This window comes from Lethenteron reissneri, chromosome 56 (assembly GCF_015708825.2).
Source record: "Lethenteron reissneri isolate LAM-NWPU_2019-01 chromosome 56, ASM1570882v1, whole genome shotgun sequence".
Taxonomy (NCBI): Eukaryota; Metazoa; Chordata; class Hyperoartia; order Petromyzontiformes; family Petromyzontidae; genus Lethenteron; species Lethenteron reissneri.
In genome coordinates this window covers 1,795,832-1,810,209 of record NC_083834.1, presented here as the reverse complement: position 1 = coordinate 1,810,209, position 14,378 = coordinate 1,795,832, and the positions used below count along the sequence as shown (strand labels likewise).

Genomic DNA, 14,378 nt, shown 5'->3' with positions numbered 1-14,378 from the left:
TCTTCTTCTTTTTTCACACACTGGTTTTCCTACTTTAAGTTTTACCGCACATATTTGGCAAATCTAGAATTAATCCCAGCAACGTAGCAAAAGTGCTGTTTCATCTACATAACAAAGGCTCAGTCCCATTCACAGCAGCCGCACCTTTACATCAGCCGCACCTTAACAACTCTTAGAACCTCCCAGTTCAACCAGTCTATACAACAAAGACTCATTCCTGGCAGCGGTTTCAGCCGCACCACCTCTACATAACAAAAGGCTCAGTCCCATTTACACGCACCTTTACATCAGCCGCACCTTAACAACTCTTGGAACCTCCGAGTTCAACCAGTCTACACAACAAAGGCTCATTCCTAACAGCGTGCTTCAGCCACACCAAACCTCACAATAATAATATCCAGGGCCTACCTTGGCTCCTCCCACCCTCAACCAGTATATATACAAGGACTGTTTTCTTGGAATATCTCTTACTTGATACAGCTATCGTGCTGTGACGGTTCCACCTGAAGACGGAAGCTTGTGTTGCCTCCGAAACGTCGTGATTTTTATTTTATTTTTATTTTACTTTTATTAATTTTAATTTTTTACCTACGTGACTTTACCGAAAAAACCTAAGAATCCAAATATACAGCAGCAGGCGTCAGGGTTGGTATCAGACCCACGACCTCCTGCATACCAGGCGAGGTAGTTAACATCTCCTAGCCACCGCATATGTATGTTGAACTTCTTTCGCACCGTACGTAGCCAACTGTGCCACGTATCTCTCTGTATGTCTGTGGGTCTCTATGTATCTCTCTGTATGTCTGTGGGTTTCTACCAGGGACATGCGGTCAGGGGAATTAAGATTTTTCCACTGATCTGTGTTATAAATGTCATTTCTGTACGAGTCCAATCATTTTTATAGTCAAAATCGCCAAATTTGCGGAGCTCCGACGCAAATACAGGAAGAGACGAGAGGTGAGGCAGCGACGAGCTCAGCCTCCCCTCTGATTGCGCAACCCCTCAGTAAGTGGATGGAGCGCGGGCAATAAGCGCGTGCCTCTTACTATCTCAGTATGTCACCAATGTAATGTTTGTAGACCCCTTCATTTCATGTCCTCGCCTTCCATGCTCCAGGTAACTTATGTCACGTGCGTGTATAAAAATATTTAGGCTTGCTGGTCTCGTCATGAAACTGCAATGAAAAAGCACCAGGGGAGGCAGCTATCACATCTGCCTCACAGTGAGGCCACGCCCCGTCAGTGAAGCCACGCCCCCCTCAGTGTGTGAATCTGGCTCTGACACGAGCCAGTGCCTCCCCAGCCATTGACCTCACCGCACGTCACTGGTCTCTATGTATCTCTGTGTATCTCTATGGGTCTCTATGTATCTCGATGGGTCTCTATGGGTATCTATGTATCTCTATGTGTCTCTCTGTATCTCTGTGTATCTCTGTGGGTCTCTATGGGTCTCTGTGTATATCTGTGTATCTCTATGGGTCTCTATGGGTCTCTGTGTATCTCTGTGGGTCTCTGTATCTCTGTGTATCTCTATGTATCTCTCTGTGTCTCTATGGGTCTCTATGGGTCTCTATGTATCTCTATGTGTCTCTATGTGTCTCTATGCATCTCTATGGGTCTCTGTGTATCTCTGTGTATCTCTATGGGTCTCTGTGTATCTCTGTGTGTCTCTATGGGTCTCTATGTATCTCTATGGGTCTCTGTGGGTCTCTATGTATCTCTATGGGTCTCTCTGTATCTCTATGGGTTTCTATGTATGTCTATGGGTCTCTGTGTATCTCCGTGAGCCTCCCCGTGACGGAGCGCTTGTCGTGTCTCAGGAGTGTCTGCAGGACATCGTGGACGGATACTTCCCCTCCGAGCTGCAAGCTCGATACCCGGACGGCGTCCCCTTCCAGGTGCCCTCCAACATCCCCGTGCTGGAACTCCACTCACTCACTCGCTCGCTAAAACTCAACTCACTCACTCGCTCAAACTCATCTCACTAACGAGCTAAAACTCATCTAACTAATGAGCTAAAACTCAACTAACGAGCTAAAACTCATCTAACTAACTCGCTAAATCTCAACTAACTAACGAGCTAAAACTCAACTAACGAGCTAAAACTCATCTAACTAACGAGCTAAAACTCAACTAACTAACGAGCTAAAACTCATCTAACTAACGAGCTAAAACTCAACTAACTAACGAGCTAAAACTCAACTAACTAACGAGCTAAAACTCATCTAACTAACTCGCTAAATCTCAACTAACTAACGAGCTAAAACTCAACTAACTAACTCGCTAAAACTCAGCTAACTAACGAGCTAAAACTCATCTAACTAACGAGCTAAAACTCATCTAACTAACTCGCTAAAACTCAACTAACTAACGAGCTAAAACTCAACTAACTAACGAGCTAAAACTCAACTCACTAACGAGCTAAAACTCATCTAACTAACTCGCTAAATCTCAACTAACTAACGAGCTAAAACTCAACTAACTAACGAGCTAAAACTCAACTAACTAACGAGCTAAAACTCATCTAACTAACTCGCTAAAACTCAACTAATTAACGAGCTAAAACTCATCTAACTAACTCGCTAAATCTCAACTAACTAACGAGCTAAAACTCATCTAACTAACTCGCTAAAACTCAACTAACTAACGAGCTAAAACTCATCTAACTAACGAGCTAAAACTCAACTAACGAGCTAAAACTCATCTAACTAACAAGCTAAAACTCAACTAACTAACGAGCTAAAACTCATCTAACTAACTCGCTAAAACTCAACTAACTAACGAGCTAAAACTCAACTAACTAACGAGCTAAAACTCAACTCACTAACTCGCTAAAACTCATCTAACTAACTCGCTAAAACTCAACTAACTAACGAGCTAAAACTCATCTAACTAACTGGCTATAACTCATCTAACTAACGAGCTAAAACTCATCTAACTAACGAGCTAAAACTCAACTAACTAACGAGCTAAAACTCATCTAACTAACGAGCTAAAACTCAACTAACTAACGAGCTAAAACTAATCTAACTAACGAGCTAAAACTCAACTAACGAGCTAAAACTCAACTAACTAACGAGCTAAAACTCAACTCACTAACTCGCTAAAACTCATCTAACTAACTCGCTAAAACTCAACTAACTAACTCGCTAAAACTCATCTAACTAACTCGCTATAACTCATCTAACTAACGAGCTAAAACTCATCTAACTAACGAGCTAAAACTCAACTAACGAGCTAAAACTCAACTAACTAACGAGCTAAAACTCATCTAACTAACGAGCTAAAACTCAACTAACTAACTCGCTAAAACTCATCTCACTAACGAGCTAAAACTCATCTAACTAACTCGCTAAAACTCAACTAACTAACGAGCTAAAACTCAACTAACTAACGAGCTAAAACTCATCTAACTAACGAGCTACAACTCAACTAACTAACGAGCTAAAATTCATCTAACTAACTCGCTAAAACTCATCTAACTAACGAGCTAAAACTCATCTAACTAACGAGCTAAAACTCAACTAACTAACGAGCTAAAACTCATCTAACTAACGAGCTAAAACTCATCTAACTAACGAGCTTAAACTCATCTAACTAACGAGCTAAAACTCAACTAACTAATGAGCTAAAACTCAACTAACGAGCTAAAACTCATCTAACTAACGAGCTAAATCTCAACTAACTAACGAGCTAAAACTCATCTAACTAACGAGTTATAACTCATCTAACTCGCTTAAAACTCAACGAACTAACGAGCTAAAACTCATCTAACTAGCGAGCTAAAGCTCAACGAACTAGCTAAAACTAAGCAAACTTAAACCAAACATTTTTCATTTTGACCAGGCAAGGCCTGCTGAGCTGTGTGGCTCTTTTTCAGAAGCTACTTCAAGTTCATTTATTTGCTATAGCCCTGTGAGCCATTCGGCTCTTGAATCGGGTGCAACCGCAACAAACAAAAAAAACATGAACAAGAAAACATCTTAAAGTGACTATGTGCAAACAGAAAATCCAAGAAAAGACAGCAAAATATTGCAGAAAAAGCACCGTACACCAACACTGTGTGCAAAAATCTCAGTGGGATGCAAGTCAAACAACAACAACCACAAGACAACTTAGATTAAGGCCATCAGTCTAACTCTGTGTAATAAACGACTCTGTCAGGCTCTCTTGGTCTCCGTTGTCGTTTATTTTAGGTTCTTCGTATCGCACCCCGCTGGTCCTCGACCGGACCTGCGCGGACTCCGCGCGCGCCCCGCGCACGCTCCGTGTGGCCGCTCCGCTCTCTCCGTGTGCCCCGCACATGCCACCAGTCACACCGCTCGCTCCGTGTGCCCCGCACACTCCGCTAGTCACTCACTAGCTACGTGTGCCCCGCACACTCTACTAGCCCTTCACACACCGCTAGCCCCGTCTACCCCACGCACACCGCTGGCCGACGGTGTGCGTAGGTCTACGACCACGTGGCAGATGGCGCCGCTCCTCCACACTGCCCAGCGTGGCTTCCCCTATTCTCGCTCCGTTCCCACTCCCCGATCTCTTCCGGCTCTCTCTCTATATCCTCCCCATCACGTGACCCTGACTCCTCCTTCCCGTACTGCCCCCGTCTCCGCCCCCCGTCTCCGCCCCCCGTTCACCTCGTCTCCCATTGGAGCCTCGTCTCCCATTGAAGCCGAGGTGAGCAGTGGCTCCTCCCACACGCTCCGGTGTGAGTGGCGCGGAGGCCAGCAACCACCCCGTTTATGCTCGCATTACATCTGTACTACAACAAACAAAGATGGCCAAACCGAAAAACTTTTCGAAAATCGCCAAGATAAAGCCATAAAAGCAATGAAACAGTGATCATAGGAACTGTAACCGAATTTTCACAATAATTTACAATACTTGGCCGTGAACGAAGTGGCTCATCATCATCATCACCACGTGGACATTAATCGCGGCCAAATTACTTTGAACGCGTGACGTTAATTATAAATGTGGAGGGAATAACTGGAGGAGCCCGGAGAGAAATCACGCGACCAAGGGAAGACAGAGAGAGACACACGAACTCCAAATATACAGCAGCAGCAGGCGTCAGGGTCGGGATCGAACCCACGACCTCCTGTATACCAGGCGAGGAAGTTAACATCTCCTAGCCACTGTGATGCCACGTGATAAATAATTAATATTCTAGGGTAAGGCACAGCCCGCGGTAATGCGAGAGGTGCATACGCAGGACCCAACAAAGACTGAGGAAAAGCTGTGGGTAGCCTCTAGAAGAATCCAGCAGCATCCCAATGTCTTTGTTGTGACGCTAGGTAGCAACTAGAAGAATCCAGCAGCATCCCAATGCCTTGTTGTGACGCTAGGTAGCAACTAGAAGAATCCAGTAGCATCCCAATGTCTTTGTTGTGACGCTAGGTAGCCTCTAGAAGAATCCAGCAGCATCCCAATGTCTTTGTTGTGACACTAAAGTAGCATCCAGGTCAGCCCCTTCTTTGAGCTACCATTCGTGATCGCCAGGTCGCTTCTGAAAAAATAGCTATACAGCTCAGGTGGGCTTTAACTGGTAAAATAAAACATGGTTCATAGTTTAGTTTAGCACATAGAAGGAGCTTTCGCGACCAATATTATTCACACACCGGTGGGCCGAAGTAGTAAACAATTTGCTTACATGATGAACCTTTCCTGGCTGGAGGGTTACGATGCATTTATACTTTACGCGATCTAACCCACAAACCTTTATTGTGAGTGTATAGTTGAGTTTAGCCACTGCCGCCGCGTTACGGGAGAACAGCTCCATTGGTCGGCATCTCCTGGTCACCGTGGCGAGCGGAGCAGCAGCTGCGGCCGCTTCCGAGCCAACGACTGGAATTGATTGTTGGCTCCCGTGGGCGCCGGCGGGCAGGTGACGGACCGGCGGGGCGAGGTGTTCCATGAGCGCCGTCTCGGAGATGACTTCCCTGGCCACGGGGAGACGCTGGGGGGGGGACGAGGAGGAGGAGGCGGGGTGGAGACGTCGCGACTCGTGGAGCCGCACGCCGAGGAGCGGAGCGAGCGGAGTGGGCGAGCAACGGCTGGTGCGCAGACACACACACGGACACACACTCATTCCCCGTTTAGCCTGTAACAGATAGTTGGGGCAAGTGCTGTTAGCGAGTAGCACCTATGAAGGCCAGCACAGCACACGAGGGGGTGGGTGGTTGGCACCACGCCCGGCGGCTTTTGTCTCTCCAGTGGCGATGATTTTTACACACCGCACCAGGTACTCGTTTGAGGCTGAGTCGACCTAGGGGAGGCCCAGGACCGGTTCAGATAATCGTCACTGGGTGTTGAGCATCAGCGGGAATTCAACTCGGGTCGCCAGGTTCATAGCGCAGTGGGTGAACCGCTACACCACCGCTCCCCACTACACTCCCGCTCACACACAACAACAACCGCCATTCGCCACTAAGTGGCAGTGACGTTACCACGACGCTTGTGCCAGGATATGTGCATGTTGAGGCCACCTGAAGTGTCGAACGCCCGCTGGCAGGAGGTCACCGGGCAAACCCAGATGCCACAGGTCGACTGACTGAGATGACTGAGATGACTGACTGATGCACCACCTGTGCCCCCTACTGTGCCAACTTGCTGTGCTTTAGCCACCCGGCGCTCCGCTCATTGTTGTGAGCGTCGCTCCTCCCCCCTCCGTTGTTGTTGGAGGGCGACTGCCTCCAACTGCTCAGTAGCGTCCTTCACGAGCCTCCTCCACAGAGGCCGATGTTGACACCGCTGGTACCAGTCATCGGCAAGTCCACTCAGCTCCACATCCTCTTGTACCACATCACTCCATCTCTTCTCTAGGCCATTCCGCGCCCATTAAGCCCCCTCTATCAGCCGAACAAAAGCTGTGGGCTTCATGACCCAGCCAACGCAGCCTTGCCTGCTGGAGGAGCTCACCGATGGGACTTTGTCCACATCTTTCAAGGATTTGTGAGCTCCTCACCCAATCTAGCCTGGTTAAACCCAGGATCGATCGTAGGCAGGCCAGCCTAAATGTTTCTCACTGGCGAAGATGCTCCATTGGGGGGGTCCACGTTTCGCATGCGTAGAGAAGGAAATGATTGTGGCCGAGAAGGCTAAAGCTTCGTGCGGAGCGACAGACCAGGTAGCTTCCACACAGCGTTACACAACCGATAAAAAGATAATGCTGCTCGACTGATTCGGAGTGAGACCTCTGCTGTCAAACCGGAGTCAGTCATGAGCACACTGCCCATGTATGGGAAACTCTCCACTCTCTCCACAACTGCCCCATCACCAATTGGGAGTTGTGGGGGTGGAGTGTCCGATGGTACAAAATACCCAGGCAGGTGGTTAGTTTTGGTGGGGCTGATTGTAAGGCTCCACCTCTTAGTGGCAAGCTCCAGGTGCAGCAGCAGCGCCTCCAACTCCTCTTCTGAGTGAGCAGCAATTACCAGATCATCCGCATACGTAACATGGTTGACCAATAGGGAGACATCCCTTGACCGCTTCCGGGCATCGATCAGCCTCCCATTGTATCTGTATCAAATGGAATATTCCTCCGGTACAGCTATTGAAGGCTTCACGAACTATGTGGTCGAAATATATGTTAAATAATGTGGGAGCCGGAGGACATCCCTTTCACACCCCAAGGTGAACAGGCAATGGCTCCGACTCTCGGCCATGTAGTTTTACCTGGGCCTGCTCACCATCATGAAGGTCCTTAATAATCGTGAGCAGAGAGTCAGGGACTCCAAAAGCACGAAGAACAATCCAGAGCCCAGACCTACTGATGGTATCATAGGCCTTGACCAGGTCAATAAAGCAGAGATGTAGGTCTTGTTGGAATTCCCTACATCTCTGCTGTAGCAGACGGACAGAAAATATGGCATCTGCGCAGGACCGCCCTTTCCTGAAACCGTATTGGGGCTCTGCAGGCCTCTCCTAAGCGTGCCTGGCAAGGCGATGTTAAATAATCCTTGCCAGGACCTTTCCCGGCACACTGAGGAGTGAAATACCCCTGTAGTTGTTACAGTAGTTGTTACTCTCTGTCCCCCTTCTTAAAGAGGGGGACCACCAGGGTATACTTCCAATCCTGCGGAACCAGTCCAGTGGTCCAGGCTGTTATTATAATGTCATGTAGGGCAGTCTGTGCACAAACGCCACCCTCCCTCAGCATTTCGCTTGGGAGATCATCTATGCCCGGTGCCTTTCTGGCCTCAGATTCTGGATCGCCTTCAGTACTTCCTCAAAAGATGGCACCTCAGCCAGCCACTCACAGGGGGTGACTTCTTCCAATATTTGAGGCATCGCAGCCTCAGCAGGGTCATCCCCACTTTTCTCCATGATGTTTCCAGACTGAGGGATTTACCCTCCCCCAGGACCTCATAGAAATGCTTAGCAAATCTGCAAACCTGTTCCTGTGGGTCGGAGATTGGATCACCGTTCTTTCTCTTAATGATGGTAATAGGTGTGGTGCTGGAAGTTGTGTTTTTGATTGAATTTAAGAGCGATTGTGATCGTGGGCCACTGAGACAGATTCCATTTCCTCAGCTACCCACGACCACCACCCATCCTTGCAGCACCTCACGGCTCTTTGAACCTCCGAGTGAAGGCTGCGGTAAGCATCCTCATACTCTGGCGTGGGATGCTGTAGACAATTAGAGTGGGCCTGTCGCTTTTCTCTGTCAGCCTGAACACCTCCTCGGTCAGCCAGGGTCTCTGGGGAGGTCTGGACCGTGTACCCAAAGCAGCCATTGCAGCTGCATGAGTCACGGTCCTAAATCTTGCCCATTTCCCTTCAACATCAGGAGGAGTGGGGGACGATGCCAACCCCAGCCGCAAGCGATGATGAAATTCTTGCTTGCAACTTTCATCATCTAGCTGAGACCAGACCACTATGGTTTGAATGGGGTCCTGGGTGTACACCCACCACCGGAGTGGAAAAATGGCAGGCGCATCTTGCAGATGACAAGTCGATGGTCAGTGGGCAGATCAGCTCCACGGGAGGTCCTGGTGTCAAGGACATGGGCCCGCATCCGCTGTTCCGTCACTATGTAGTATAGCAGATGTTCTTGCTTGGACCCGGCATGTATCCATGATGTTGTGTGGATGCGCCAATACCGGAACAGCGTGTTGGTAATTACAAGCCCATGGGCTGCACAAAAATCTAGCAGCCTCCTGTCGTTGTTATTGAGCTGATCTGGCCCATGCCTTCCAATCACTCCAGACCAGGTTCCAGCATCATGACCAACTCGGGCATTGAAGTCACCCAACAAGATGACTCTATCCCGAGGGGCCACTTGAGCTAGCACCCGTGACAGGAGGTCATAGAAGGCATTTGACTCATCGGCCTTGCCTGCATCCCTCCACGGATGTTCGTCTTCGGTGGAGGCATAAGTAACCACGACCACCACTCCTCACCTCTGGTTGATGGGAAGGCGAGCCCAAATTAGCCTGGGGCTTACAGCTTCCCACACCTCACCGCCATGCTCCCACGCCCCCTTCATTCTTTTGTTCATAAGAAGAGCCACTCCATGTTGTTTGGCAGCTTCCTGCTCCAAACAGAGGACTGTCCACCCCTCATGGTGACAGCAGCCAGAGCCGGTCCACCGGACCTCCTGAATACCACAGAGATCCAGGCGTTACCGGTCCAGCTCCCGACAGAGGAGTGGCAGCCTCTCGTCCGCAGTGAGCCTTCGAACATTCCACGTGGCCACCCACAGTGGCTTTTTTCTGTTTCTGGAGGAACCCCGAGGGTAAGGATTCAGTCTCCTGGCTCCGCCAAATGGGGTTTGGCCAGGAGACGTCATGGATGCCTGTCCCCCGGGCCCTCCGGCACAAGCTTAGTTAGATTTTATTTCGTGGTTTAGTGGTACCTGGATTGATGGTGGAGGGGTTACCAGCCACTCGCACCCGTCCAGAGCACCCTTTGGCCGCTGTGGTGGCTACAATCGCCATGAGGGGAATGGCCAATCGAAATTTGCCCTCCCCCCATGGCACTGCTGCTCACCACAGCGTTACCGTCCGGCACCAACAAGGAGGTAGGGGGTTTGTTGCCGCTTACATACACACACATGAATACCTACAAAAGACAACGATCCTCCGTATAGCCTAAACAGACTGTTGGGGAAAGTGCCATTAGTGAGCAACACCTACACACCCACGCAGCGAACACACACTCATTCACACACTTGCCCCAACAGTCCGTCAAGGCTGTACACGGGTGATCTCTGTCTCTGTGTTTCGTGAGAAGAGTGTGGTGTGAGCGTGGAGCAGTTCGTCAGCAAGCTTCCCGCGTGCGTCATCAAGCGAGGCAGCGTCGTGCCCGTCCGTGCGTCCGTGCGGAGCCTGCTCATGGTGCGTATCGACAGAGACACACACACAAAGACAAAGATACCCCCCTCTCCCGTGTAGCCGCAACAGACTGTTGGGGCAAGTGCTGTTCGCGAATTGCACCGATGAAGGCCGGCACGGCACCACACGATGAGGGGGCGGGTGGCCAACACCACCACGCCCGGCCGCCTTTGTTTCTCCAGTGGCGATGTTTACACACCGCGACACCAGGTACTCATTTGAGGCTGAGTCGACCTAGGGGAGGCCCAGGACCGATTTAGATAATCGTCACTGGTGTTGGCCGTGAGCGGGAATCGAATTCGAGATACTGGGTTCATAGCGAAGTGCGTTAACAGCTGCGCTACACACAAAATACAAAGATCCCCCATATAGCCTCAACAGACTGTTGGGGCAAGTGCTGTTAGCCAATTGCACCGATGAAGAACCGCACGGCACACGAGGGAGTGGGTGCCCAGCACCAAACCCCACCTCGGGGAGAGGCCCAGGACCGGTGCAGAGAATCGTCACCGGTGCTGGTGGCTGTGAGCGGGAAATCGAACTCGGGTAGGCAGGTTCATCGCGCAGCATGCGAACCGCTACGCTACGTCTCCCCACGATAGATACATACAGATACATAGATACACATACATACAGACACATAGATACATAGAGATACATACAGACGCATAGATACATACAGATGCATAGATACATAAAGACACATAGAGATACATACAGATACATAGATACATACAGATGTATAGACACACAGATATACATTAATACATATAGACACATAGATACATACGATACATACAGACTTAAAGATCATCCAGACACATAGATATGTACAGATAAATAACAACAACAACTGCCATTCGCCACTAAGTGGCGGTGACGTCACCACGACGCTTGTGCCAGGTAATGTGCACGTTGAGGCCACGTGAAGTGTCGAACGCCCGCTGGCAGGAGGTCACGGGGCAGACCCAGGTGCCACGGGTCGACTGACTGAGATGACTGGCTGATGCACCACCTGTGCCCCCTACTTGTGCCAACTTGCTGTGCTAATGCCACCCGGCGCTCCACTCGTTGTTGTGAGCGTTGCTCCTCCCCCCTCCGTTGTTGTTGGAGGGCGACTGCCTCCAACTCCCCAGTAGCGTCCTTCACGAGCCTCCTACACAGAGGCCGATCTTGACACCGCTGGTACCAGTCATCGGCAAGTCCACTCAGCCCCACGTCCTCCTGTACCACATCACTCCATCTCTTCTCTAGCCCGTGCCGCGCCCGTTTAGCCTCCTCGATCCTGCCAAACAAAAGCTGTTTAGGCATGCGGTGGCTGGGCATGCGGGCTACATGACCCAGCCAACACAGCCTTGCCTGCTGGATGAGCTCACCGATGGGACTTTGCCTAGATCTTTCAAGGACTTGTGAGCTCCTCACACAATCCAGCCTGGTTAAACCCAGGATGGATCGTAGGCAGGCCAGCCTAAATGTTTCTAACCGGCGAAGATGCTCCATTAGGGGGTCCACGCTTCGCAAGCGTAGAGAAGGGAGGGAATGACCGTGGCCGAGAAGACCCGAAGCTTCGTGCTGGTCTCACTCTGCTGGTCTCGCTCACAGGGTGACGACGATCCGGAGACTCGCACCAGGGGACTCATCACGGTGGAGACCAGCGTGGACAGGCGAGACAGCGGCGTCATCCTCGTCACCATCGTTGTCGTCACCATCATCATCGTCGTCATCGTCACTATGATCACCATGACGACGACCTTCATCATTGTCACCCATCTCTTCACCCCTAGCCCATCACGCCCCAGCTACGACCACGCCTACCCCAACCCCTACCCCAACCCCTACCCCAACCACCACCCCAACCCCTACCACTACCCCTACCCCTACCCCAACCACTACCACTACCCCAACCCCAACCCCTACCCCAACCACCACCCCAACCACCACTCCTACCACTACCCCAACCCCTACCCCAACCACCACCCCTACCACTACCCCAACTCCTACCCCGATAACTACCCAAACCCCTACCACTACCCCAACTCCTATCACTATCCCAACCACTACCAATACCCCTAACCAGTCCCTCCAGAAAAACGCGATTATGCGATCGCAAGATTCCACGCAAAATCAGCCAAAGTCCGCATATTTATGCGGGGGGCGCGTTATTTCAAATACGCCGCACTTTCGCCGCATAAATTGCAGATTTCCGCGCGCAAAATATGCGGGCTTGCATGATTTCATAATCCCCGCATTTTCGTTGCAAAAAGTCACATATATCTTAGCAGAAAGTTGAAAAATGTTGCGTTTACTTCACACAAGTGCAGCCATTTCCCCTGTTGCCATGGGAACGTTATGAAGTGACGTCACTCATTACAGTTGTAAGATTGCACTTTTTTGTTAGTATGTAAATTTACATTACTGTAAGACTGTACTGTTACTGTATTGCTTACGTTACTGTGCACTGAAAACACTTATTTTAACAGAAGATGTCTGTTTTGTATAGCTACCTCTGTAAAACAGGAAGCACACATTTTATTTTTTAATATTTTATTTATTCATTTTTACAGAAGTTGTAGCATATTCATTTTGTAAAGCTACAGAACTTGTTCGACTCAATGTTTTGTAAGTTTGAGCCATCTGTTTGTTAAGGTCTGAAATAAAACAAGATGAGAACTTAAATATTCCCAGCACTTTCTGTGATGTAGTATGCTTGCTTATCATAGGAAGTAATAAGAAATGACTCTTTACATTAAAGTAGTAGCCTAGTGAATAGGGTGTTGGGGGAATCACTTTTTTTTCTCTTTTTCATCAAACCGCAATTTTTGCAAGTTCCCGCAATTTAATCGCATAAAATTGCATAAATATCCCGCATATTCCATCGCATTTTTTAAGAAAACGTGCCGCATAATCAACGATTTTTGCCCGCAACAATCACCAAAAAACTCCGCGTTTTTCTGGAGGGACTGCCTAACACTACCCCTCGTCATTATGCATTGTTATAATAACGACGTGGTGTGATTGTGGTGTGACTGTGTGTTGTGACGCGGAGTGACGCGGTGTGACGCGGTGTGTTGTGACGTGGTGTGACGCGGCGTGACTCTGTGTGTTGTGACGTGGTGTGACTGTGTGTTGTGACGCGGTGTGTTGTGACGTGGTGTGACGCGGCGTGACTCTGTATGTTGTGACGTGGTGTGACGTGGTGTGACTCTGTGTGTTGTGATTGTGGTGTGACTCTGTGTGTTGTGATTGTGGTGTGACTCTGTGCGCTTCCGTGCAGGGCTGAGCGGGAGGGAGTGGGGGGGTTGGAGTTTGGCCGCATCGCGACCCTCAGAGTGAGGTCGGAGAGCGGAGAGGAGCGCTACCTCCTCCGGATGGAGGCCACCCACACCATCACTCACCTACGGGCTTACCTAGACTCTCACAGGTACACACACACCATCACTCACCTACGTGCTTACCTAGACTCTCACAGGTACACACACACACACCATCACTCACCTACAGGCTTACCTAGACTCTCACAGGTACACACACACACACCATCACTCACCTACGGGCTTACCTAGACTCTCACAGGTACACACACACCATCACTCACCTACGTGCTTACCTAGACTCTCACAGGTACACACACACACACCATCACTCACCTACGGGCTTACCTAGACTCTCACAGGTACACACACACACACCATCACTCACCTACGTGCTTACCTAGACTCTCACAGGTACACACACACACACCATCACTCACCTACGTGCTTACCTAGACTCTCACAGGTACACACACACACACCATCACTCACCTACGGGCTTACCTAGACTCTCACAGGTACACACACACACACCATCACTCACCTACGTGCTTACCTAGACTCTCACAGGTACACACACACACACCATCACTCACCTACGTGCTTACCTAGACTCTCACAGGTACACACACACACACCATCACTCACCTACAGACTTACCTAGACACGCACAGGTACACACACACACACCATCACTCACCTACGGGCTTACCTAGACTCTCACAGGTACACA

General features: G+C 49.7%; 1 protein-coding gene across 1 annotated transcript in view; it reads left to right on the top strand.

The window, feature by feature from the left end:
• Nucleotides 1-14,378, top strand: part of UBXN11 (UBX domain protein 11) — a 54,143-nt gene that overhangs the window by 37,751 nt on the left and 2,014 nt on the right. Inside the window, exons 10-14 of the mRNA XM_061574689.1 lie at nucleotides 1,820-1,897; nucleotides 5,887-6,058; nucleotides 10,237-10,340; nucleotides 11,937-11,998; nucleotides 13,609-13,755. Of these exons, the coding sequence (XP_061430673.1) occupies nucleotides 1,820-1,897; nucleotides 5,887-6,058; nucleotides 10,237-10,340; nucleotides 11,937-11,998; nucleotides 13,609-13,755 (563 nt within the window). The remainder of the gene's footprint in view (nucleotides 1-1,819; nucleotides 1,898-5,886; nucleotides 6,059-10,236; nucleotides 10,341-11,936; nucleotides 11,999-13,608; nucleotides 13,756-14,378) is intronic.